The sequence below is a fragment of the Chiloscyllium punctatum genome, chromosome 14 (assembly GCF_047496795.1).
Source record: "Chiloscyllium punctatum isolate Juve2018m chromosome 14, sChiPun1.3, whole genome shotgun sequence".
In the NCBI taxonomy this organism is placed as follows: domain Eukaryota; kingdom Metazoa; phylum Chordata; class Chondrichthyes; order Orectolobiformes; family Hemiscylliidae; genus Chiloscyllium; species Chiloscyllium punctatum.
In genome coordinates this window covers 4,497,172-4,523,292 of record NC_092752.1, presented here as the reverse complement: position 1 = coordinate 4,523,292, position 26,121 = coordinate 4,497,172, and the positions used below count along the sequence as shown (strand labels likewise).

General features: G+C 46.1%; 1 protein-coding gene across 7 annotated transcripts in view; it reads right to left on the bottom strand.

Moving 5' to 3' along the window:
- Window positions 1-2,957: 2,957 nt before the first annotated feature.
- LOC140485559 (electrogenic sodium bicarbonate cotransporter 1-like) overlaps window positions 2,958-26,121 on the bottom strand; it is a 219,164-nt gene continuing 196,000 nt past the window's right edge. For 2 of the 7 annotated variants that reach the window (XM_072583792.1, XM_072583793.1), the window contains exons 21-26: window positions 24,622-24,690; window positions 21,751-21,924; window positions 17,143-17,301; window positions 12,564-12,642; window positions 7,216-7,295; window positions 2,959-3,335 (exon numbers count right to left, since the gene is read on the bottom strand). In XM_072583792.1, coding sequence (XP_072439893.1) covers window positions 7,252-7,295; window positions 12,564-12,642; window positions 17,143-17,301; window positions 21,751-21,924; window positions 24,622-24,690 — 525 coding nt within the window. In that variant the 3' untranslated portion in view covers window positions 2,959-3,335; window positions 7,216-7,251. Of the gene's footprint in view, window positions 3,336-7,215; window positions 7,296-12,563; window positions 12,643-17,142; window positions 17,302-21,750; window positions 21,925-24,621; window positions 24,691-26,121 lie in introns of all 7 variants that reach the window. The other 5 variants (XM_072583787.1, XM_072583788.1, XM_072583790.1 and 2 more) reach the window with 3 other exon arrangements.

Here is a 26,121-nt window from a genome sequence, read left to right as displayed (position 1 = left end):
AACTCTTCACCCAATCTCTCTTTGCCAACATCAGCACTCAAGCCCACCTTAGTCACCCCTAATCCTCACTGGTCCGTGCTCCCCACCCTCCTTTCACAATCCAATACCATTAACACACAGATCCAAGACTCCCTGTCTGCAGCACTAGCTCAGTAAGGTGCACCTCTTGTGTCCTTGATAACCCCAACATTGGCTCACTGCATCACCAAACATCCCTCACCACCATGAGAATGGGCACCTTGTGGGACACGCCTCCAAGTCAGGTTATAGCAGCAACATTGGACTTGTTTCAGAGAGTGGCTGAGAGGCAAACACATTGCACTGCGTCTGGAGCCACATGTGGGCCAGACCAGGTAAGATTTTCTCTGCTACAGGGAATTCATGACCCAGTTGGATATTTTTGACAATCAATGATGGTAAGCATTACTGGCTGATATTCCAGACTTATTAATTAAACTTAAATCCCTCCACCTCCAGTGAAGTTTGAATTCATGTCCCCAGGGTTGACTGACGCGTGTTGTCTGAGTGCAGCCCAGAGAAAAGGGAAGCCCGGGTGAGGATCATGTCATGTGACTGTAATACAACTCAATCAATACTCCCCCTTTCAAATTAACCGAGTGGTACACTGAGTGCATTGCTCAGGGAATTGGGATTCTCCTGGTGCCAATCATCTCAATGTGTTCCATCCAAACCCTAACCCCATCATCTGGCTCACGTGGAGATGTTTGACATCTCCTTGACATATTGGGATCCAGGAGATAGCAGCCAGTGATTCAAGGGTTTAATAGGAGAGGAGCAGTTGCTTTCTGCCAGGGGGGAGTCCTGGTTCACACAATGACAAGGAGAACACTCTCCCCAAAACATCCAGCTGAGGCCACGGTCATATTAAAATCTCAAAACCGAGACTGCGATAGGATTTTTACTGTCAGGGAGGGAACTGAAGGCTACACAATCAAGGTGGAATAACTGGAGCTGATGTACAGATCAGCTCTGATCGGGCTATCTGCTAGAAGAGAATTGAGGGACTCAACTGCATCCTGTTGCCTGTATAAATCCTGTGGCTACTGAGTGCACAGACGTCAGGGATATTCCCAAACTCTGGAACCAGCAGCAAAGTTGCAAACAGTTTACAGCTGGACAGGTGGAGAATGTTGAGCTGACCTTCATTGGGAGGATCAGAAATACTAACAGATCCTGCTGTAGAAACTCATCGGGTCTGGCAGAGAAAAACAGAACTAACATTTCAAGTGACCCTTCTTCACTGGACTCAAAATGCTAACTCTGTTTCTGTCTCCACAGACATGCTGAGTTTCTCCAGCACTTGCTGCTTTGGTTTCAGATTTCTAGCATCAGCAGTTCTTTGTTTGGAGATGAATTGGATTGACTTTTGTTAATAACATTAATAGGGGCAAAGAAAGGATCCAACTGCATTAAAGCTAAGCTTTATACACTAAAATGCACCCCCTCTCCTCACCCCCTCTCCACCCACTGTGCCTCACTGGGAATATGAAGAGGAGGAGGGGATGGGATGGGGTGGGGTGTACCCTCAGTATTGCAGGTAGACCAGAGATCAAGGCTAGGGAACCGTTCAGGAGCAGTCCTCATAGAACAAAAAGCAGGCTGGGTGGGTAAAAGCAAAGGGAATACTTCAAAATTGGTCCCCGATTAGAACAAGTTAAATTAAAAAAATCACCAAATTCAATCTACTGAGTGGCAAGGGACTAAACACTGTACAAAAAAGAAAAGATTTTCTAAAAAAAAAATCATTATTTAAATTACAGCTTGCTGACAAATATATCAATCACTTATAATAATATAATTTTAACCTTTTAAAAACACCAGAAAGGGCAGCTGAGATAAATCGAAGTGCTTTAGTATCCTACAGACTCCTAAATTCTTGCCCTTCAGACTGAGATTAGTAATCACACGGTATACAGTAATATTAATTTATACAGAGTTTCTGGTCTTCTAATAATAAGAGGTAGAACTATGTCTGACTACAGACAGCTGCTGTAAGAACAATGTATCCCATTAACAGTAATTATAATAAAGGTGGCAAGCAATAAGAGAACATCAATATGAGCATTCAGGCCTGAAGAGATTGTAATGTGTCTGTAATCACTCGTATCCCATTTATTTGGGCTAAAGTGTCATTAGAAATAGCATCTTTGCATAGTCAGCAGTGCCGAGCAAGTCACCCAGAAGAGCACCAGTCCTTCACATTGGCTGGAAAGGAGAAGACCACTGTCCATCAGCTCGTGTCACAGGAGAAGGTGGGAGAGGTGGGAGGGAAGCAGAGATGGATGCGCAGGGGAGGGGAGGCCAATGTGCAGGAAGGGGTGTGGTGTGTGCAGTGTTTCACTGTTGTGGTGTACCATGGAAATGCACACCCCCCACCAACAATCTACGCCCCCCCACACCCTCCCAACCAACCTATCCTCACCTCACCCCACCTCCCTCCAACACCCTGCCAACCAACCTATTGTCACCTCACCCCACCTCCCTCCAACACTCTCCTAATCAACCTACCCGTACCTCACCCCACCTCCCTCCAACACCCTCCAATACAACCCATCCTCACCCCACCCCACTACCTCCAGTACCCTCCCAATCAACCCACCCTCACCTCACCCCACCTCCCTCCAACACTCACCCAACCAACCCACCCGTACCTTACCCCACCTCCCTCCAACACTCACCCAACCAACCCACCCTCGCCTCACCCTACCTCCCTCCAACACCCTCCAATACAACCCACCCTCACCTCACCCCACCTCCCTCCAACACTCACCCAACCAACCCACCCATACCTTACCCCACCTCCCTCCAACACTCACCCAACCAACCCACCCTCGCCCCACCCTACCTCCCTCCAACACCCTCCAATACAACCCACCCTCGCCCCACCCTACCTCCCTCCAACACCGTCCAATACAACCCTCCCTCACCTCACCCCACCTCCCTCCAACACCCTCCCAACCAACCTATCCTCACCTCACCTCACAATTCCCCCTACCCCTCAAAAACCCATCTGTTCTTCAGGCTGGAAGCCAGTCCAGGGAGAAGAGCTCTGAACTGGGTGAGGGTAATGTGAGAAAGGGATGGAGGAACACAGTGCGCCCAAAGCCCTTTGCTGGGGTGTAACCCAGTCATAATTCCATGGTGCGGCTGCCAGGATGGGAGAGAGTCACCTTGAAGTATTAGCATGTCGATAGTGGGTGGAGAGTTACAGTGCTGTTTCAGCGCCCCTCCCTCTCCACATCGAGTCTGTGTCAGAGTCTGGATCAAGCTCTATTCGTATTTGAGGCACATTTCTTATTGGAGTGGTTGGAGGGCTGAAAAGAAAAGCAAAAACACAGGCATCATTAACTGTATAAACCAGAGGAGATTCTCTGTAAAAATAATGCACCTGAACTCACAATCTCTACCATCAAGAAGGATAAGGGCAACAGATATATGGGAATACCACTCCCTTGCAAGTTCTTCTCCAAACCCCTCACCATGCCAACTATCCATGAACCTGCTGTCCCGTCCCTCTGGATGGTGAAAGTCATAGGTTTGTACAGTAATCACATCAACTCTGACATTTGAAGGCAGTCACAGTTCACTGTATACTGCACAAAAGCTAAATTAATTACTAATATATCGAACCCTCAGCTACCTCCTGATAGGAGTTTTGACATAATGCACCTATTTATTGGCAGCAGACTTTAACGTCACTGGAAGAGAAAGTTACAGGTTTGCTGCCTTCCCCCAACACACATTCCCTTCCCAAGTGATAACATGATGTTTCAGGGCAGGAAGATACTCATTCCGAACTCCAGCTATCTGTGCCGTAACCCCATGTTCTGATTCTTGCTTAAACCAGAGTTCTTATTTTAAGGCTTCTTCAGTCTTCCTCAGCTGTCCCAGAAAGTGAGGTCAAACCAGATTTAAGCTAAGAAATTCAACTCCCTAACTGGCAGCCTGAATATTATTAACTACTGCTGGCTTCTGTGAAGCTGTAACAGAGGTAGTAATTTCATGCATAATTTCACCAAACTTTTCATCCAGTAATATCTAAGAAAGACACCAATAAAAGAATTTAAAAACAGAGAAGCTGAGCCGATACAGAATCTTGGCTGAACCAGACTTGTAGCAATGTGAACAATTCTGCTCTCTGTCTCAACAGGGTGGTCATTATGGGGGACTTTAACTTCCCTAACATTGTTGGAAATGCTATTACTCGAGTATGTCGGACGGATCAGTTTTTGTTCAATGTGTGCAGGAGTGTTTCCTGACACAGTATGTCGAAGAGCTGACAAGAGGGGAGGCCACACTGGATCCGGTGCTCGGTAAGGAACCAGGCTAGGTGTTTGATTTAGTGGACGGCGAGCATTTTGGAGAGAATGACCATAACTCAGTTACGTTTAGTTTAGCGATGGAAAGGGATAGGTACATGCCACAGGGCAAGAGTTATTGAGGGGGCAAGGACAATTATAATGTAATTAGGCAAAACTTTAGAATGCATTGAATGGGGTAGCAAAATGCAGGGGATGCAGACAATAAAAATGTGGAGCTGGTTTAAGGAACAGATATTTTGTGTCCTTGATAGGTATGTCCCTGTCAGGCAGGGAGGAAGTGATAAGGTAAGGGAACCGTGGTTTACAACAGAAATTGTATCTCTTGTTAAGCGGAAGAAGGAGGCTTATGTGATGATGAGGCGAGATGGTTCAGATGAGGCGATGGAGAGTTACAGATCAGCTCGGAAGGATTTAAAGAGAGAGTTAAGAGCAAAGAGAGGACATGAGCAGTCTTTAGAGATGCTAAACAAATATTTCTCATCAGTTTTCCCTCAGGAAAAGGAGAATATTGTAGAGGTGACGAATGAGATATGGGCTATTAGAGGAGAAAGGATCGAGGTTAATCAGGAAGAGGTGTTATCAATTCTAGAAGGAGTGAAAGTAGACCAGTCTCCTGGGACGGATGGGATTTATCCGAGGATTCTACGGGAAGCTAGGGAGGAGGTGTTGGAGCCTTGGTTTTGATCTTTGAGTCGTCATTGTCTACAGGTTTAGTACCAGAGGCCTGGAGGATTACAAATGTTGTGCCTTTGTTCAAGAGGGGCAGTAGAGATGACCCAGATAATTATAGACCCGTGAGCCTTATGTCTATTGTAGGAAAAGTTTTGGAAAGGATTATAAGGGATAGGATTTATAATCATTGAGCAAGCAACAGTTTGATTGCAGATAGTCAACAGAGTTTCGTTAAGGGCAGGTCATGTCTCACAAATATCATTGCGTTTTTTGAGAAGGTGACCAAGCATGTAGATGAGGGTAGGGCAGTTGACGTGGTATACATGGGTGTCATGCTGCAACTATACAAAATGCTAGTGCAGCCACACTTGGAATATTGTGTACAGTTCTGGTCGCCCCATTACAGGAAGGATGTGGAAGCATTGGAAAAGGTGCAGAGGAGATTTACCAGGATGTTGCCTGGTCTGGAGGGAAGGCCTTATGAGGAAAGGCTGAGAGACTTGGGTCTGTTCTCATTGGAAAGAAGAAGGCTAGGGGGGGATTTGATAGAGACATACAAGACAATCAGAAGATTAGATAGGGTAGACAGTGAAATGACGATGTTAACGTGTATGAGGGGGCATAGCTACAAATTGAGGGGTGATAGATTTAAGACAGATGTCAGAGGCAAGTTCTTTACTCAGAGAGTGGTAAGGGCGTGGAATGCACTACCTGCCAATGTAGTTAACTCAGCCACATTAGGGAGATTTAAACAGTCCTTGGATAAGCACATGGATGATTTTGGGATAGTGTAGGGGGATGGGCTTAGATTAGTTCACAGGTTGGCGCAACATTGAGGGCTGAAGGGCCTGTTCTGCGTTGTACTGTTCTATGTTCTAATGCATTATAGAAACACTACCTGTACTGGCACTGAGAAAGGTGCAAAGGAGAGCACTCAATCTGAGAGATTATAATCCTCAAGAGATAGGGCTCTTTTCCGTGGAAATTAGAAATTGTAACCAGAGGGAGTTATTTAAAGTTGTATAGGAATGTAAAGGTTGGATGTAGAGAAGAAATAAAAATAGTAAAACACTGAGAAACTCAGTTGGCCTGGCAGCGTCTGTGGAGAGAGAGAGAAAATGTTAATGTTTCGAGTCTATTATGATTTCCTCAGAAGAATACATTCACAAACAGTTTCAAGAACAGCTTCTTCCCTGGACTCTCTAAATTCAAATAAGGTTGATCTTGTTTTTGACATGTCCTGTGCAGCAATAACCCTGTGTGCCTCACTCTGTTTAAACACCCTGTGATCTGTGTGTCCTTGTTTGCTATGATCTGCCTGTACTGCTCGCAAAACAGAAATTTTCACTGTATTTAGGTACATGCGACTTGAATAAATCGAATCAAGATCAAAAACTTTAGACTTTCTTCTGCAGAAGAGTCATGTTGGAGTTGAAACATTAACTCTATTGCTCTCCCCATAGATGCTGGCAGACCTGCTGATATTCTCCAGCAATGCTTGTTCTTAGGTCAGATCTCCAGCATCCACAGTATTTTGTATTTATACAGACGTTGAGATGATGTTTCCAGTTTGAGCCCAGAATGAAAGGCCTTAAAATATGACATAATTAATTAATTCAAAATGGAATCCAGAAGACATTTCTTTACCCATAGAGTTGGGAGAATAATATCATTAGAACTAGGAACAGTTCCATTCAGCCCCTCAAACTGGTGCTCATAGTGGATCTGGTTGTAGTTTTAATACCACTCCCTGCTGACCCCTCTACTCCCTAATTGATCCAAACTGTGTTCGACTCAAACTCAAATATATTCAATGATCCAGCTTCCATTACTGATGAGAATTCCACAGATTGACAGCTGTGTGAGGGAAGATCTGCATCTTAAATGGGAGATCCCTTATTCTAAGTTTGCACCTTCCTTAGTTCTGGACTCCCTGGCAACGTGGAAGACTTTCCCAGCAGTAAATCCTCATGAGCTGTGTCCCATTTGTGGATTTGCCTCACATACACACACCCACAAAATATAAGAGGGAGAAATTCTGTGCCACTTTGATCTGGTTGTGGACCTCCCAACCAGTTCCTAACTTTGCCAGAAACATCAGTGAATGATGTTCAAACACACGTGGGAGAGTCAGTGTCCACTGTGTCTGCAGACTGATCCACCGATCAGGATCAGCAGTGGGATGGATCACTGGTCTTACCTGGACAGAGTGATTGGCTGAAGAAAAGGAATTGGATCAGCATGAAGTATGTCGTTCAAGGAACATCGGGGGCTTTTCTCCTGAGTGAAGAAAAGAGACTCCATTAGGCACTGGCTGACTTTACACAGCAATTGTTCAACCAGGATACAACCCCTCCCCTTCCCCCCCCCCCCCCCCAAAAAAAAGGCTAGTGTTCCTCCTGTCACTGCCCCTGTGCTTCTCCAATGGATTCTGAGTCTGGGCTCCACACGTTTGAGAGGATGGGTGCTAATTTTCACCCCTAGGGATAGGGAGAAGGGGCAAGAGTTGGACAAGTTAGCATTGGAGAGAAACCCCTTCATATTGACTCAAAAAGAACAGATCAACACCAGCCCTACGTGACTCCTCTGCGATTAAATAACGGAGGAGAGGGTCCAACAGTCACTTTCTCAACTTACTACTCGATATGGGAAAACTGTGTGTGTGCATGTGTACGTGTGTGTGTACATGGATACCCTATGTTTATGTGTGCATGTATGTGTATGTGTGCACATGTATGTGTATATGTGACAGCTTGTGTGTGTGTGTATATGGGTGGGTGCGTGTGTGTGTGTATATGTGATGGCTTGTGTGTGTGTGTGTGTGTGCGCGTGTGTGTGTGTGTCTGAACTCCCCTCTCCGCACACCTCCCAGCCCAGGACAGATGATAAAAATCACTCCGTCTCACTGGCATGCTCCCCTCTGAGGAGCAGGCCCTGGGCTCCAGCCTCTGACAGGAACGCGAGGGGACACACCCTCCCTGACCTGGAAGCTCACAGGGACACAATTGGCAGGTGGGTTCATGGGGTTTTTGTTTTGTGGGATGGCATTGGATGCCATGTAACAACCCCACCCCAACAAACAGACACATATGCACACTCACACACACACCCACTACACACTCACACCCACCCACTCACTACACACTTACACCCACGCACTCACACACACCCTTTACACACACACCCACACCCACCAACCTACACACCCACCCGCTCACACACACATCCAATACACACTCACAAACCATGCCCCCCCACACAAACACAGATACACTCACACACACACACCCCTCACACACAGATACAGACCCACACAGAGACACTCTGTCACATACATACACTGACATGCACAGACAGACATGCCCCCACATGCAGATTCATAAACCAAGGAAAGGAATCATCTCAGTTGATGGAGACCGTGTGGAGGTGATTTATTAGAAAGATACCAGGAATGGAGGGATATCAGTTATGTGGACAGACGGGAACATTTGTGGTTATTCTGGTTTAATCACAGAATTCGTATCAAAAATGAAGGGTTTAGATAAAACCAATTACAGAGAAAGTGTTTCCACTGGAAGGAGTAACCAGAGGATGCAGCTTAAAGAGCATTGGCAAAACATCAAGAGGGAAGTTGAGGAGAATTTTCTTTCAGCAGTGAGTTGTTGTGATCTCGAGCATGCTCCCTGAAAGGTCATTGGGAAGCAGGTTGAATTGGAATATTCCCAAGGTAATTGGATAACTATCTGACGAGGATAAAATGATTAGAGCCCTGGTGAAAGGGAAGTGGGAAGTGGGGCTAATCAGAAAACTCTGTTAAAGAGCTAGCACAGGCATGTTGGAACGATGGCCTCCTTCTGCATCGATAGTTGCAAATAGGTGTCCCTCCTGTGATAGTTTTCCCCCTATTGTTGTGACCTCGCCAGAGTGGATGTGTTGAGAATCAGAACTTCCTCCTCACTTTCTCACAACTGTGGTGTGTGTGATATTAATGTCTGAGTTGGCCTGGCTTTTCAAACTCTTTCTGTTACTTAAAGCATGACGCCCTCGTTCCTCAGGTCTGCTAACTTACTGCACACCATCAAAGACTGCTGTCCACCCACAGCTGGCCTCAGTATCCACCGGTGGACAGTTGGTTGTTCTCTCATCAGGACCGGGGAGGGGGGATCCTCCACATTTCCAAATGACAGGACATATACTCCAATTCGGATTAAGGTGGACAGATGGGATAGGGATAGACTGGGGTGAATGTGACACTTGATTCTCAGCGTCTGTACAGAGCTGCAGTATTCACACAAACCAAAGCAGCAAGCTCAGATTGAACAGAGCTTTAAGTCTTTGAAATGGAGTTAGTGACAGGACGGCAACAAACCTGATAAGTCTGTAAGTTAGCTCATTGAGCTGGAAGGTTTATTTTCAGACATTTTTGTCACCATGACTTGGTAACATCATCAGTGAGAGTCTCCAGTGAAGCGCTGGTGGTATGTCCCATCACCCTGTTTATAGGTCTTGGTTTCTTAAGGTGGGTGATGTCATTTCTGGTTCTTTTTTTGCAAGGAAAGGTGGATGGAGTCTACGTTGATGTGTTTATTGATGGAGTTCTGGTTGGGATACATGAACACCAACTGGCCACCAAAAGACAGACCCACTCTCACTAGTTTCTATACATACAGACAAAGAAGGACACCACTTTGACTGGGACAACACACACACATCCTAGGACAGGCGAAACAAAGACACGCATGAGAATTCTTAGGCATGGCAATCTAACCAGAACTCCATCAATAAACACATAGATTTAGGCCCTATCTACTTTCCCTTGAAAAATAGAACTAGAAATGACATCACCACCTTAAGAAACCAAGAGCTATAAATGGAGAGGTGGGACACACCACCAGCCCTTCACCAGAGACTCTCATTGATGATGTTGGTGACAAAACAAACCTGCCAGCTCACCAAGCTAATTTACAGACTTATTCTCAACCTGAGCTACAAATCTTCTCAAAGTTCACAAACCTGATGTTTATTATAAAAGCAAAGACCACACACACAAATGAACGAAAATCGCCAGCCCATCAACAATCAAACAAATCATTCCCTGGTAATGCAGGCGCATTCTGAAGGTGTGGAGTAGACAGGTTTAAATGCACAGACACCAAATCCGCTGACCATGCTTATAATTCCTCATTGAGCTCCCAGGGGCTGCAAGCTTTCATTGATTTGAAGTCAGTAGATTGCCTACCTGTTGGTACCTTCTACATGTTGTAAATGTCATGGAGTCCTCCACACACCATAGGCCTTTACACTCTGGGAAAACCATCGACTGAACATTCCTAATACAGTGACCATGCAGTTTGGCAGTGGGCAGAATGTATTGGGTCTAAATGTTTCCACCCGCCAGCCCACAATGACCCAATCAGATTGATGGAGCTATTAAAACTGAAGTCATAACAAAGTTCCAACTGGGGTGAGATTATAAGTCAATGGTGAACAGATGCTGGAGATACTCTGGAATGTAGGTGAGCATTGCCTGAGATTACAATAAAGAACTGAGTCGATCATCAGTGAATAAAGTGATTTTCAAGTCATATTAAAAACTCTACCTACCACAAGGGATGGGAGACTTCATCCTTTGGCTAATGGCACCTCTGTCTTTGCTGTGGTGTCAAACACCACCTGAGATGTCATATGTGCATCCTGCCTTTAAGAGGACGAGACATGGTAGATATAGGAAGAGTCAAATGTGTTGCTGGAAAAGCACAGCAGGTCAGGCAGCATCCAAGGAGCAGGAGAATCAACGTTTCGGGCATAAGCCCTTTATCAGGAATGTGGTGGGGCGGGGGAGGAGGCTGAGAGATAATTAGGAGGGTGGGGTTGGGTGTGGGGGTGGGGGTGGGGTTGGGTGTGGGGGTGGGGGTGGGGGTGGAGTTGGGTGTGGGGGTGGGGGTGGGGTTGGGTGTGGGGGTGGGGGTGGGTGTGGGGGTGGGGGTGGGGGTGGGTGTGGGGGTGGGGGTGGGGGTGGGGGTGGAGTTGGGTGTGGGGGTGGGGGTGGGGGTGGGGTTGGGTGTGGGGCTGGGGAGATAGGTAGCTGGGATGGCGATAAGTAAGTGGGGGTGGAGGGATTGATGGTGATAGGTCGGAGCGGAGGGAAGGGAGATGAACAGGTAGGACAGTTCAAGAGGGCGGTGTTGAGTCGGAGGGTTAGATCTGGGTTGAGGTGGTGGTGAGGGGAGATGAGGAAATTGGTGAAGTCGATGTTGATGCCGTGGGGTTGGAGGGTGGCAAGGTGGAAGATGAGGCGTTCGTCCTCCAGGTCTCGGGTGGCTTGGATTTGGTAGTAGAGGAGGCCCAGGATTTGCATGTCCTTGGCGGAATGGGAGGGGCAGTAGGATTGGTTGAATAAAGCCCCCACACCACAGGTTTGTGGGCAAAATTACAGTAAATTGGCTTTGGGGTTAATAGCACTGGGGGCATGGATTGAGAATTGGTTAGCAGACAGGAAACAGAGGGGAGAAATAAATGGCCTTTTTCAAAGTGGCAGTTCATGATTTTCCTAAAGAAAGTGCCTTTTCCCAACTGTCTACGGACAGCTGAAGAATTAACATGACCTTTATCTCAGAATTTAGGATTCTAGAATCCCTACAGTGTGAAAACAGGCCCTTCGGCTCAAAAAGTCCACACCGACCCTCCGAAGAGCAACACACCCACACCCATCCCCCTACCTTATTACTCTACATTTACCCCTGACTAATGTACCTAACCTACACATCCCTGAACACTACGGGAAATTTAGCATAGCCAATCCACCTAACCTGCACATCTTTGGATTGTGGGAGGAAACCGGAGCACCCGGAGGAAACCCACGCAGACACGGGGAGGATGTGCAGGATCACTGACTCGAAATGTTAATTCTGTTTTTCTCTGAGTTTCTCCAGCAATTTCTGTTTTTACTTCAAGTCTCCAGTATCGCAGTATTTCCCTTTTATTCATAGTCTTCCTAGGCAGAAGGCCATGTTCCTACTGTGTGGGGAGGCTGCAGACTGAGGAATAGATTTACAAGGCTATTTCAGAAAGCAACAAATCACTCCCCATGCACTTTAACAGGCAGCCAAGAAGAATTGCTGTAAAAGCCATTTGCGCTCCCACATTGACCGTTCTAGAAGGTCAAGGTGTGAGCTCTATGATATAATAAAACCATTCTGCGTTGTGATTAGGAGAAAGAGCGCGCAAACAGATTAAAGGAATTCACTGACCTGAAACACAAAGTGAATGACAGCAGGGAGAGACAAAAGGAGCAGGGTTAGAATTTGGTTAAAGTTCCCACTGAAGCATAGTTAGTTGATGATTGTTGGACCAGTCCAGTGCACAGGGCTGTAACAGTTAGAATGAAGCACAAAAGGGAAAGAGAGAGAGAGTGAGGGTGAAAACTGGAGAGACAGACAGCTGGAGGCACCATTTGATGTGGGTCAGAATAAAGAGAGGGTGAGGATAAAGATGACGACATTTCTCACTGAAATAAATGAAGTTAGGCAGGCAGAAGATATTACTCACTGGTTAGGAAGGGCTCTTGTTCCATCAGATCCATTGAAATATTAATAGCAGGAACTTTTTCTGAATATGGGTAATCAGACTGTGAAGGAAATGTGTACAATGCTTAAATTAAATAAACTAAACTGCTAGCTGGAAACGACCAAACAAAATACTGATGGTGAATTATCACGTTACTGGTCATTAAAAGGGTGAGGGGCTTAATCTGTCCTGTGGAGAATATGAATTTCAGAGACCAGCAAAAATCCTTGAATCTAGTAATTATTCTCCAAATTAATTGATTATTTATCTCAAATGCGTGTCACAGTCTTTCACTGAAAGATGGCCAATAGGATTCTAATCTGTCAGATAAACACCCGTCATTGTTAGTCACCACATCAATGGTCTGTTTAACCTGTTTGTGAAGCAATCAGCATCGGTCCTAAAGGCTGCTTTTAGGATTCGTTTCAGAATGGAACAAGAAACAGCTGAAAAATATCATGTTGTTAGTTGCTTCTTTAGTAAGAAATCTCATTGGGGTGAGAATGAGACGATAAACTCCTGTGGGAATATGTCGATTGATTTGCAGAAACTGATAGGAAGGAGCGTGACACGGCTTTGTGGCATCAGCACAGTTACATGGCACTGAGGATTACATGGAGACTACACGTATGACTGATGACACGTGGGCAGCATCAGAGATCGGAGTGGAACAGAGCGTCCCGTTGGCTACTTTGCAAAGAAAGAGCAGAAATGTGACTCAAAACTGTAAAACATTTCAGAAGACATGTTAAACAAGGTAGCAGCAATGATACAGCACATAGAAAACAGCAACTATTATCTCACCACAGCAAATTACACTAACAGTCAACACTCGTCAGCTTTCACACCATCGTTACAATTCATAGTAACTGGGTTTTTGGCGTTTGTAACGTGAGGATGTAAACTGGTGTGATAGGCCACACTCCACAATACAATCTCTGAGTGAGAGAGGAAATCTCAGATGCTGCAGCTGGCCTCAATAAATCCCTGCAGTGCAAAAAGAGGTCACTCAGCCCATCCCCTGTACCCTACATTTTCCATGGCTCACCCACACATCCCAGGAAATTCAGCATGGCCAATCCACTCATCTTTGGATGGTGGGAGGAAACCCAGATAGGCACAATACACAAACTGTACACAGACAACCACCTGAGGGTGGAAGTGAACCCAGGATCCCTGGTGCTGTGAGGCAGCGGTGCTAACCACTGAGCCACCAAGCAAGACTTACTACTAACCCATATTGCGATTGGCCAACCTGCTGATGGCTGGGTGGCAAAGTTGCAATTTCTGCCTTCCTGTTAGCTCAGGGATTGATAATGAAAGCAGTGGCAAGGATGTTCACCAATGGCCTGGTATCGGGCTTGTCACAGTGAGTGTCTGACTTTCCTTTCATTCCTTCATGGAGTGTCACTCTTGAGACTATGACGTACTGCCCTTCCTCAGTGCCCCTTCAGAGGGTGGTGAGGAGCACCCTTCTTGGAAGGCTGCAGCCTGCATTCACTGTACTCCCAGATTGGGAGGTTGGCCGAGCCATTGGTCAAACATGAGGCAAGGAGCAGCAGAGGGAGATTTATCCTGGGTGTTGCTTAAAGTCTCTCGCCAGTAACTAGAGCGAGGGAATGCACCCACAGAATTCTCAGTGGCACTGCCAATGCTGCCATCTCCAGGGATTCAGGATCAAACCCCAGCACCAGCCCAGCAACACCTGGAGGAAAAGTCATGGCACGGGGGCTTTTAAAAACTACTTGTGGTAATTTCTTTTTCAAGTATTATTCACTGCGAAGGATATGGGAGATAAAGGGAAATGAGCTGGTTTTTACTGACAATGAAAACTAACCAATCAGAAAATGAAGAATCTTTGCTTTTCAATTGATCATGGGAAGTGGGGGCGGGAGGTAGTCACATCAATGATGGATATTTGAAGTGACCAATGGCAGGAGTGTGTGGGTAAAATGGTTAGATACAGTGTGATGAAGATGTATTCAGTCAGGATAACCCTCAATCCACCTTGGAATTACTCAGTTCAAAGGTGAAAGCATTTATGTTTCAGAAGGTCATGGTGACAATGCACATGTACTGATGTCTACATCATTAGAGTCAATGTGCCTTATCATTGGCTCAGGAAGAAACATGAAGCAGGCAGTTTACACACTAAGTGGGGGATTACATTTGCCTCACCCTGTTCCTGAAACAGGATGTGTTAGCAACCCTGATGAAAAGTCTTCAACCTTAAACTCTATTTCTCTCTCCACAGACACTGCCTGACCTGTTAAGTATTCCCATTATTTTCTGTTTTCATCTCAGATGTTTTGCTTCGTATGAGTCAGTTTGCTTTTATCATGTTATGGAACAAATTCCATTTAGTGTTGCACACCACAGACACCAAATCCTCTTTTCCCCTTGTAGCCAGGCACCAATACAACAGAGGACACCTGCCAATGGTCTCCCAGGTCTGTATGGAGCAAATCCCAAATCAAAGACAAGGTTTCGGAAGGAATCTCAGCGGCTGCTAAGCTACAGCCCAGACCAAGACATTCATGTGACAGATAAGCTTTGACTTTCTAATTCGACATTCCTAAACAACAGTGTTTCTCACATTTGGAAGATGCTCACCAAGCCAATGTCCACAGGAATAAGACACACTTTTGAAGTCATTATTGAGGAAGGAGTGTCCCAAACAAGGGAACAGAACACTGAAATATAAACCAGGCTGTTTGGGGATGATTTTAGGGAATGCTTATTTTGTACAAAGGTGAGTGGGAATCTGGAACTCCCTTACTACGCATTCCTTCCCCCCACTGCAGGGGCTGGGGAGCAGTTGAAAGAGCTAGAAAAGAGTTTGATACATTTTTACAATTAAGTCTCATGAAACCAAGATGGGTAGATGGAATTAAAATGTAGATCAGTCAGAATCTAGCCAAACAGACATGATGGGCTGAATGAGCTGCTCCAGATACTATCTTCCTCGGATTCTTGAGCAAAGTTGCTTTCAATCTGTACTTGACTGAAGGAGGGAAAAACACTAGTCCCCAGTTTTCATCCTTGTGCCAGCCCAGTACCTGAGATCACTCAAAATAAACTAGAATCAGCATCACTGCAATAAAACAGGAACAATTGATATTTCTATCAGCAGGTCTGACAGCACTGGGGGAGTAAAGATGTTTCTGGTCAAGTATGACTCTTCGATATGTGACAAAACCCGAGGCTGCTGGAAATGCTCCGAGCTCTGGCAGCATCTGTGGTGAAGAGGGAGATGTTATTCAAAGCAGCGAGGGGACAAACAGTCAAAGGCAAGGCTTGCGATGGGGAAAGATTCAATGTCATTGAACAAAAGGCAGATGTAGTTGGAGCAGTTGGGCAGATTCTCTATCTCCTAGCCAATACTGGCAGGGGGAGAGTGGCTGTGTCAGGGGTCTGCTCTTTCCCAGGTTTGGATTGGACTCTTCAGGTCAGGCCAGGTCAGGCGGGATTAGTGGTCACTTGGAATGTTGGGAGAGCAGTGAATAACCCATCACCACACCAATGCAGTACCTAACGGAATTGTTAGACTGAGTCATTTCTTGTTAAATTTTACTTGACTAACATTGAACAGAAGAGATTGAATCCAATTGAAAGATTAGAAAATGGTTTCTGTTTTCAGACACTGCTAGAGTTGGGAAGTGGGGTGTGAGGTTCCTGAGTGAGAGCAAAGTCAGATTAATCCCCTCTCACTTTCCCCACCTTTCAACAACATAAAACTGATCACAGTTCTACCTTGCATTGGTTCATCTGGAATCAAAACTTTAACTCTGTTTCTCTCTCTGAACAGATGCTGCCAGATCTGCTGAGTTTCTCCAGCACTGACTGCTTTTGTTTCAGATTTCCAGCACCTGCAGTATTTTGCTTTTATACATTTATCTGAGGCCTTTATCATACTAAAACATCACAAATAGTGCGTGTATTAGGCTGCGGGAATGACAACCATCATTATACTGAATCCATTTGGTCACTGGTTTTTAAAAGTGAATTGTGTCGAATTGCTAGATTTCCTGTGTGATGCTGGTAATCCTGCAGCTGCTGGTGAAGGAGAAATGAGTTGGTCCTCCAGCAGTAACCTGCAGAATCAGCAAAAGGGGGAGACCAGGAGACTCTTTTCTTTCCACAGCAAGCTGTTGTGATCAGGGACACACTGTCTGCAAGAGCAGTTCAATAACAACTTTCACACAGAAAGTGGATAAGCCTTGAGAACAATATCACAGGACAGGGCTATGGGGAAGGAGAGGGGCAATGGTACAAGTTGGACAGCTCTTTCAAAAAGCCAGCACAGATATGATTGGATAAATGGCCTCCTCCTGTGTGGCACATTCCAACAATCAAGGAGAATCTTGGATGATTGCTGAAGATTGGGAAAATTCATCCATCTGCATTCCGACTTTGAACGCTTAACTGAGCATTTCAATTGGATTAGACAATGAGAAACAGATTAAAACCCAGTTGTTGGCTATCTAAACAAGGGTTTAAGTTAAGCTCCCTGTGTAACGGACTCCAGTATGTGTCAGTGTGCTGCTAAAATATCACTTACATCCTCGTTATCGCTGTCCATACTCTGCTTCTTTTTCTTCTTCTTGTCATCCTCCTTCTTTTTCTTGTCCTTTTCCGGAATTACATCATCCAGGAAACTGAGATTGTGCTGGGAGAAGATGTAGTCCATTGCCTTCCTAACAGCCACAAGTGCGAGGATCTGTGGATGGAATCAAACCCTTGAAGCTGCACTCTGCAATGGGAGTCCCCGAAACATCTCCCTCTCTGGTTCAGCCTGCAAGCTCCTGGGTGATAAGAAGACTCTGACCCTCAATGACTCAGATTATCACAGCAATGGCAACAGAAAGCTCGCTTTAATACAGGGCCTTCCACGTGACTTTGATGTCCCAGGCTCTTCACTGTGAGGCTGTCTGGCAGGATCTGATGCCGAGCCATTTAAGGTCATATTAGGGCAAGTCACCAACAGGCTGGGTCAAAGCTAAAGCAGCATCTTAAACAAGCAGAGGGGTTTGGGGAAAGAATTCCAGAGCTTATGATCAAAGCAGATGAAGGGACTACTTCCTATAAGGGAGGGGGATGTTCAGTGGAGGACATAGTTCTACCCACACTGTGTTAATTCAGCCCTTCACTGAATCCCAACAAGTCGTTTGGCCCAACAAGTCCACATCGACCCTCTGAAGAGTATCTCACCCAGATCCGCACCCCTACCCTATTACTCTACATCTACCCCTGATTAATGGCCCTAACCTACACATCCCTGAACACTATGGGCCAATTTAGCATGGCTAATTCACCTGTATATCTTTAGACTGTGGGAGGAAACTGGAGCACCCAGTGGAAACCCACGCTGAACACGGGGAGAATGTGCAAACTTCACACACAGTCACCTGAGGCTGGAATCGAATCCGGGTCCCTGGTGCTGTGAGGCAGCAGTGCTAACCACTGAGCCACCATGCCACCCACTTGAGGGCTTTCCCTGTCTGGTTGATGCTCTGTAACTACAAAGCTGCAAAAAAGTTATTTAGAGATTTGATTTCACTGAAGAGGCTTCAAGCCCTTCTAAGCCAACAATCTGCTCTGAAAACTCTGCTCATAATTTTGACAGCTGTGACAAATTCTACCATTGCAGCCGAGTTAACTCAAAACATTCTTAATTCACCGCAACTCCCAAAACAAATGAAGCGATTGTTTACAAAATTTCAGGGTCCAGATCTGTACTTTTGCTAAAGACTAATCAGGTCTTCCTTGGACTATACCTAAGTTTTATTAAAATCTGAAAAGATTTACAAGGATGTTGCCAGGGTTGGAGGGTTTGAGCTACAGGGAGAGGTTGAATAGGCTGGGGCTGTTTTCCCTGGAACATCAGAGGCTGAGGGGTGACCTTATAGAGATTTATAAAATCATGAGGGGCATGGATAGGGTAAATAGGCAAGGTCTTTTCTCTGGAGTGGGGGAGTCCTGAACTAGAGGGCACAGGTTTAACGTAAGAGGGGAAAGTTTTAAAAGGGACCTAAGGAGCAACTTTTTTAGGCAGAGGATGGTACGTGTATGATATGAGCTGCCAGAGGAAGTGGTGGAGGCTGGTATAACTATAGCATTTAAAAGGCATCTGGTTGAGTATATGAATAGAGAGGGTTTAGGAGGATATGGGCCAAGTGCTGGCAAATGGGACTGGATTAGGTTGGGATATCTAATCGGCATGGATGAGTTGGACTGAAGGGTCTGTTTCCATGCTGTACAGCTCTATGACTGTATATTGTTTACAGACAAACCATCACCTTTGCCCAACTTTCAGCAGCAGAGATAATCAGAAATTCCCAAGGGAGTAGAACTGAAGGAGTATTGAGATCCTCAAAAGTATTCAAGTTGGAGGAATTTACACTGGAATGGGGGTTGGGTGAAGGCCACTGAAGATTTTGCAGAGATGAGCATCTTAAAATTGAGGTGTTACAGAACCAGGAACCAACAGAGCTCAGTGAACACAGCGAGGGGGAGGTGAGATCTGACACTAATACTCCTGGTCCAAGGGAACACCAATCGTTCCACACTCCCACAAGTATCCGGGTAACAAATTTTCTTCTGAATTCCTTACGGGGTTCAACTGCCTTGCAATCATGGTCCTTCTTTGTTTCAGTATTTCCCACTGGTGAAAATATCTCAACATTTTCTCTCATCTCTCTCAAACCTCATGGTAACTTTAAAGCCTCGATCGGTCACCCCTCAATCTTCTTGCAGGATCCTGTGTTTAAAGGAAGTCTTTGCTAACAATGATCACTGCCCATGTTATAGGCAAGTTGTCCAAGCAGCCAGACCTTGAGCTATTTAAAATTTTATTTTAATGTCCTCTCTTTTCCTACGACAATATTTGAACGTCTCAACTTTCCAATTTAAAAATCCCCAATGGGTTTCTCAGTCAACTGTTTACTAACTGAGTTTTATAAAATGTTTTTGCAAAATCTCCTTTAAGTTTTACTGGGAACCCTTAATCCCTAACCTCAGCAAACTGACACCACTAAATAACTCCTTATTCAACACAAATAACAGCCAGGTGCATGGATTCATTCTCTGGGAGGGGTTTTGGGCACATATTCTTCAGAGGCAAGACAATGAATAAGGATTGAGATGTACTCCCCACAGCCATCTTAATGTTCTCCAGAGACACCTATCAGCTTACAGCTTTGGTAATGACAGAGAGAGGTGTTTGCGACAATTTCATGCTCTGACACATTTGTCTGGATTTTTAAGATGATGCTTTGGTGTCTACACTTTAAATTTTTTAAAATTAACCTTTTTTTTAATGAACCTGGTCAGAGATGTTATGAAACACCTAAGAAACAGGTGGATCTTCAAGGCAGGGATCTACTGCTATGACACAAGAACCCTAGAGAACCCACTCCTTTTCCCTCTTTGTACCCAGAAGCCCTCTCTCACACAACTTTTCTTCGGCCACTAAATCACCCATGGTAATGTTCATCTATTAGCTCTCACCATTAAATCATCTGTGGTAACTGAGTTATAGAGTCATACAGCACGGAAACGCAGTCCACGCCAATCGTGTTCACAAACTAAACTAGTCTGACCTGCCTGTGCTTCATCCATATCCCTCCAAACCTTTCCTATTCATGTACTTACCTCAATGTTTTTTGCATGTTGTAACTTACCCACATCCACCACTTCCTCTGGCTGTTCATTCAGTCTCTGTGTAAAAATGTTGTCCCTCATGTCCTTTTAAAAACCTTCTACACTCATCTTAAAAATATGCCCCTAGTTTTGAACAGCCCCACCCTGGGGAAAAGATCCTAGCCATTCACCTTATCCATGCCCCTCATGATTTTATAAACCTGTATAACGTGACCTCTCAACCTGCTACGTTCCAGTGAAAAAATTCCCAGCCTATCCAGTCAATTTTTATATTTCAACCACCCTCGCATTCCCAGCAGCATCCTGGTAAATGTTTTCTGAACCCTCTCCAATATTAACAATATCCTTCCTATAGTAGGGTGTCCAGAACTGGAGACAGTATTCCAGAAGAGGCCTCATCAATGTCCTGTACAACCTAACCATGACGCCCCAACTCCTATACTCAAAGGACTGAGCAATAAAGGCAATTGTGCTAAACGCTTTCTTAGCCACACTGTCTCCCTTTGGTGAAAATCTCAAAGAATTATGTAATGTTTATCTATTATCTGTCACCATTAGATCACCTGTGTTTCCAATTAACCAACATATGTACAGAGCCTGACAGGGACAGTGCAAGACAGACCCCAGCTCCCTTAGAAATTCTAGTTTCTAATCACAGATCTCTGGAGTAGGTGGGTCTTGAACTGGGCCTTTTGGTCCAGGGGTAGGTGAACGCTGTTTTATTCTTTGTGCTCATGACTCAGTGGAGGTGGAAGCTGGTCTGGTGCAGATTGATGCTGACAGTGTGCGTCCAATCCCCATACTGCTGCTTTTAGTTGGTGGGACCCTCCCTTCTCACTTCCCCATGTCTGTACGGTGATGCTCCTCAAGTTGAATAGCCACCTGTCTGTTTAACAGACAGAAATGCTTTTGGAGCCTTGTGGGATCTTGAATATCAATATTTAGCCCCACCAAGAGAAAGCAGTGCAAATTCCAACTCCACGTGGATTATACCCACCATGTGGGTCTCACCAGGAGCTCGTAGCACAAACATTCACATGTCTGCCCCACCCCAGGGAGAAGGAGGAGGTATTGGAGGTGCAGGACAATGCAGGAGGTAGAGATCAAAAGGAGAAAGTAATGAAGATCCAAGGGTGGGATGTTGAATTTGGAGGGACAGAGAAGGTGAGGATCGGGGGAGGAAGGGAGGGGAGTGAGGGGCTGGGGAGGTGAGGAGGGAGGATTGGAGGAGGAAGGGAGGGGAGTGAGGAGATGGGGAGGTGAGGAGGGAGGATTGGAGGAAGAAGGGAGGGGAGTGAGGAGATGGGGAGGTGAGGGGGAGGATTGGAGGAGGAATGGAGGGGAGTGAGGAGGTAGGGAGGTGAGGAGTGAGGGGGTGGGGAGGTGAGGAGGGAGGATTGGAGGAGGAATGGAGGGGAGTGAGGAAATGGGGAGGTGAGGGGGAGGATTGGAGGAGGAAGGGAGGGGAGTGAGGAGATGGGGAGGGAGGGAACATGGGATACCTTACCATGACTGGGAAAATGATAGCTGCCACGGTTGATTTGAGGATCCAGAGCAGAGCGAGACAGATCACCTGGATGAAGGTGAAGAGGTGAACTCTGCGCAGGGGTACATGACGCAGGTAGATGAAGTCCGGCTGGTGTTTCGGGGGCATCAGCAGCAATTTCAATCGGTCCATGAACTGAGACAATGAGAAAGAGGCGGTTTTTAAAACCCAGACAGAGAGCTTTCACAGAAACATACAACACCACTGACACTGGCCACTTGGCTCAAACAGTACCAGAGAGTCGGATAGCACTGAAACAGCCCCCATTAAATAAAGATGTGCCCATCCAAACATAAACCGTTGTTCAATGATAGGTGCAATGCTGCAGGGGATGTGGTAGAGCAGCAGTTCAGAGGCCCAGGCTAATTCTCTTTAAACTTGGGTTTGAGTCCCATGGCAGATGGTGACATTTGAATTCATAATTAAAAACCTGGCCTAAACACAACTATGTAACAACTGATATAAAAACCCATCCAGTTCACTAACCCCACAGAGAGCAGCTGAGGCCAAAACATTGAATGCTTTCAAGAGGTTCAATATTGTTCCTGGGGATAAAGGGATCAAAGGGAATGGGGGAGAAAATGGGAACAGGGGACTGAGCTGGACCCGATCAGCCGTGATCCTATTGAATGGTGAGGCAGGATGGAAGGGCCGAATGGCCTACTCCTCTCCTATTTTGCATGCCCTTTAGGAAGGGAAATATGCCCTGCTCACTTGGTCTGGCCTACATGTGACTCCAGACCCACAGCAATGTGGTTGATGTTCAGCTGTCCTCTGGGCAATTAGGGATGGGAGACAAAGTCAGATCTTGGCAGTGACAGCCACATCTCATGCATGAACCAACACAGTGCAGCGCTGACTGAGGCTGTACCCTTCAGCGTGACTCCAGTCACTCAATTCAGCATCTTCCTGTGTCCAAACTGCTCTCATCAGTGTGGACTCACAGCCCACAGTGTCAGAATATTGAAACGTGACTCTGGATGGAGGCAAGTGTAGGCAGTGCTGCAGCTGAAGCTCACTATGTCTGAAACCTTACTTTGGTACCAGTGGCAGTGTGGCAGGAAATGCAAACACCATAGCTCAGTGGTTCGCACTGCTACCTCACAGAGCTAGGGACCTGAGTTCGATTCCTCTGTCGGGTGACTGTGTATGGAGTTTGCACGTTCCTCGCCTGTCTGTGTGGGTTTTCTCCCAAAGAGGTGTAGATTAGGTGGACTGAACAGGGGAATAGAGAGGTCTGGGTGGGATGGTCGGTGTGAATTTGATGGGCCAAATGGCCTGCCCCGCACTGTGGGGATTCTATGAGTTCATTTAATCTTCAGTCAAGAAAAGGCACTTAAATATTTCCTCTGCTAAAGCGCAGGTCATTTGGAACTGGAATCAGCTTTATTGTCACATGAGTACAGCAAAAAGTTTACAATTCTCCACTTACAGAACCAGCTGAGGTCCAAAGGTACCCAGGTACAGCTTCGTCAATTACTGTTCTTAGATACACAGACGAGTAAGAACACCAGCATTGTGGGTTTTAGGAATAAATTATAAAATGGAGAGAGGACACAGTTGAGAACAATGTTCTTCCAATCCAGACCAGACTAGCACCTAGCCTCCAGACCATGCTGGGCATCATCTCAGGCTTCGTGAGGCCTAGATCGTTTGTGACATATCCTTTTAGTTCATGTCTGAAAATAAGTGTTCTGCTTTTGTTGGTTTCATAATTATTCACCATTCCATTGTGTTCCCAGGTTTTAACTCCAAACTGTCTGTTTCGACTGGTGGCTGGAATGGGGTGGGCCACGGGGTAATGGGGCAGGGTTTTACTCCAGATCCCAGCCTGACCACCAGAGTGCCACGAGATGAGGCCATTGGTGACTGGAACAGCATTCACTGCCCATTGTTAACCAGATTGCTGTGGGTCAGGAGATGGCTGTTTCCTGTTTCCTGCCCAAAAGGACATTAGTAAACCAGATGGGATTTCCTGGCAATTGACGATGGTTTCATGGTCATCATTAAATTCCTAATTCCAGATTTTTATTGAATTCAAATTCCACCACCTGCCATGCCCACTGACAGTGGGGCATTCCCCCAGCACTGACCCTCCGACAGTGCAGCATTCCCTCAGCACTGACCCTCTAACAGTGCAGCACTCCCTCAGCACTGACCCTCTGACAGTGCAGCACTCCCTTAGTACTGACCCTCTGACAGTGCAGCTTTCCATTAGTACTGACCTTCAGACAGTGCGGCACTCCATCGGCACTGATCCTCCAACTGTGCAGCACTACCTCAGTACTGACCCTCCGATAGCACAGCACTCCCTCAGCATTGACCCTCTGACAGTGTAGCACTCCCTTATCACTGACCCTCTGACAGTGCGGCGCTCCCTCATCACTGAACCTCCAGCAGTGCGGCGCTCCCTCAAAACTGACCCTCCGACAGTGCGACACTCCCTTAGCACTGACCCTCCGACAGTGCGACACTCCCTCAGCACTGACCCTCCGACAGTGCGGCGCTCCCTCAGCACTGACCCTCTGACAGTGCGGCGCTCCCTCAGCACTGACCCTCCGACAGTGCGGCGCTCCCTCAGCACTGACCCTCTGACAGTGCGGCACTCCCTCAGCACTGACCCTCTGACAGTGCGGCGTGATTTAATTTTTTGTCTTTTACGATTATGCACTGAAATAATTTTCAACATTCAGATGAAATAATTGTCTCTCTGATTATTTTCAGTCACAGATATTCAGACTAACTTTGACAATCGAGGTGTTGGTTAATAATTCTCAGACACTTTCTCTGGAATGCAGCTTAAAACCCGTCACTGTTGCTATGGTTACTGACCTGCACACCTTTCAGAGAAGCTACTCCCATGTAGAGGAAAACTCCATAAAGTACTGGCATTGGGATGTACTACAATAAAGGAGAAAGTCAGTTAGAATACTGACTGCAGCCCACAGTTTACAACAACACATTACATTTATATTGTGCCTTTAACACAATGAAACACTCCAAGGTGCTTCAAAGGAACACTCGAGAAAATTTCAACGTTGAGTCACGAGAAGATATGGGGAACGGTGATGAAGAGAAGGTTTATGGAGGGAGTGCTGGATATTCCGGTGGAGGCAGCTGAAGGTACAGCAGCCCCAGTGATGGAGTTATTTTCAAATCAGACATGCCTGAGTCATGGTGATTGACAGGTGAAACCACCACCATTCGTCTGTCTCTCACATTAGAAAGCAACTTTCTCATCCTCTAGGACTATGGTAGCCCCACACCTCCCAGGGGGTTGGTTAGCTCAGTGGGCTGGCTAGCTGGTAAGTGATACCACCACGGTGTTGGTTCAATTCCTTCATAGGCTGAGGGAACTCAACCTCTTCCCTCACCTAAGGCCCAGCTTGTCTAAGGGAAGCTATGATTGTCCTTTCCCTGCTTTTTGTTTCTTGTTGATGTTGGTCACTGACTCTTGGACTATCAGGAGATGGGCGAGAGCAGACTCCATCTCCAATTACCCCCTTCCCTTCTGAAGTCAATGCCCAGTGTTCCCCATGGGCATACAGACACATTCACACAGAAACACAGACACATTCACACACACACACACACATTCATACAGACACAGATACATACAGACACATTCACACAGAAACACTGACACACACACACAGACACATTCACACACACACACACACATTCATACAGACACATTCACACAGAAACACTGACACTCACACACATAGACACATTCACACACACACACATACAGACACATTCACACACATGCACAGACACATACACGTTCACACACACACACACACTGACACACGCATACACACACACATGGACGTGTGTGCGCGCATACACACAGACACAATCTTTTTGAAAGAAGGAAAAACAATTGGTGTTATTCAATTTAAAATCCCACAAAATGGGGCAGAACGGTGGCTCAGTGGTTAGCACTGCTGCCTCACAGCACCAGGGACCCGGGTTCAACGCTAGCCTCAGGCGGCTGTCTGCGTAGAGCTTGCACATTCTCTGTGCAGGTTTCCTCTGGTTGCTCTGGTTTCCTCCCACAGTCCAAAGGTAGGCTGGTCAGGTGAATTGGCCATGCTAAATTGCCCATAGTGATCAGGGAATGGGTCGGTGTGGACTTGTTGGGGCAAAGGGCCTGTTTCCGGAATGTAATCTAACCTAATCACTTGCCTGAGTGGCACTGGCAAGAAGTCACCATAAGGAGGCAGCAGAAACCTGCAGCATCAAAGCCAGCTCAGCAATTCAAGACAATTCAGCTTCTCGTGAGAGAGAGGGTGAATTTTTGTGTGAGAGTGTTTTCTATTCTTCAGA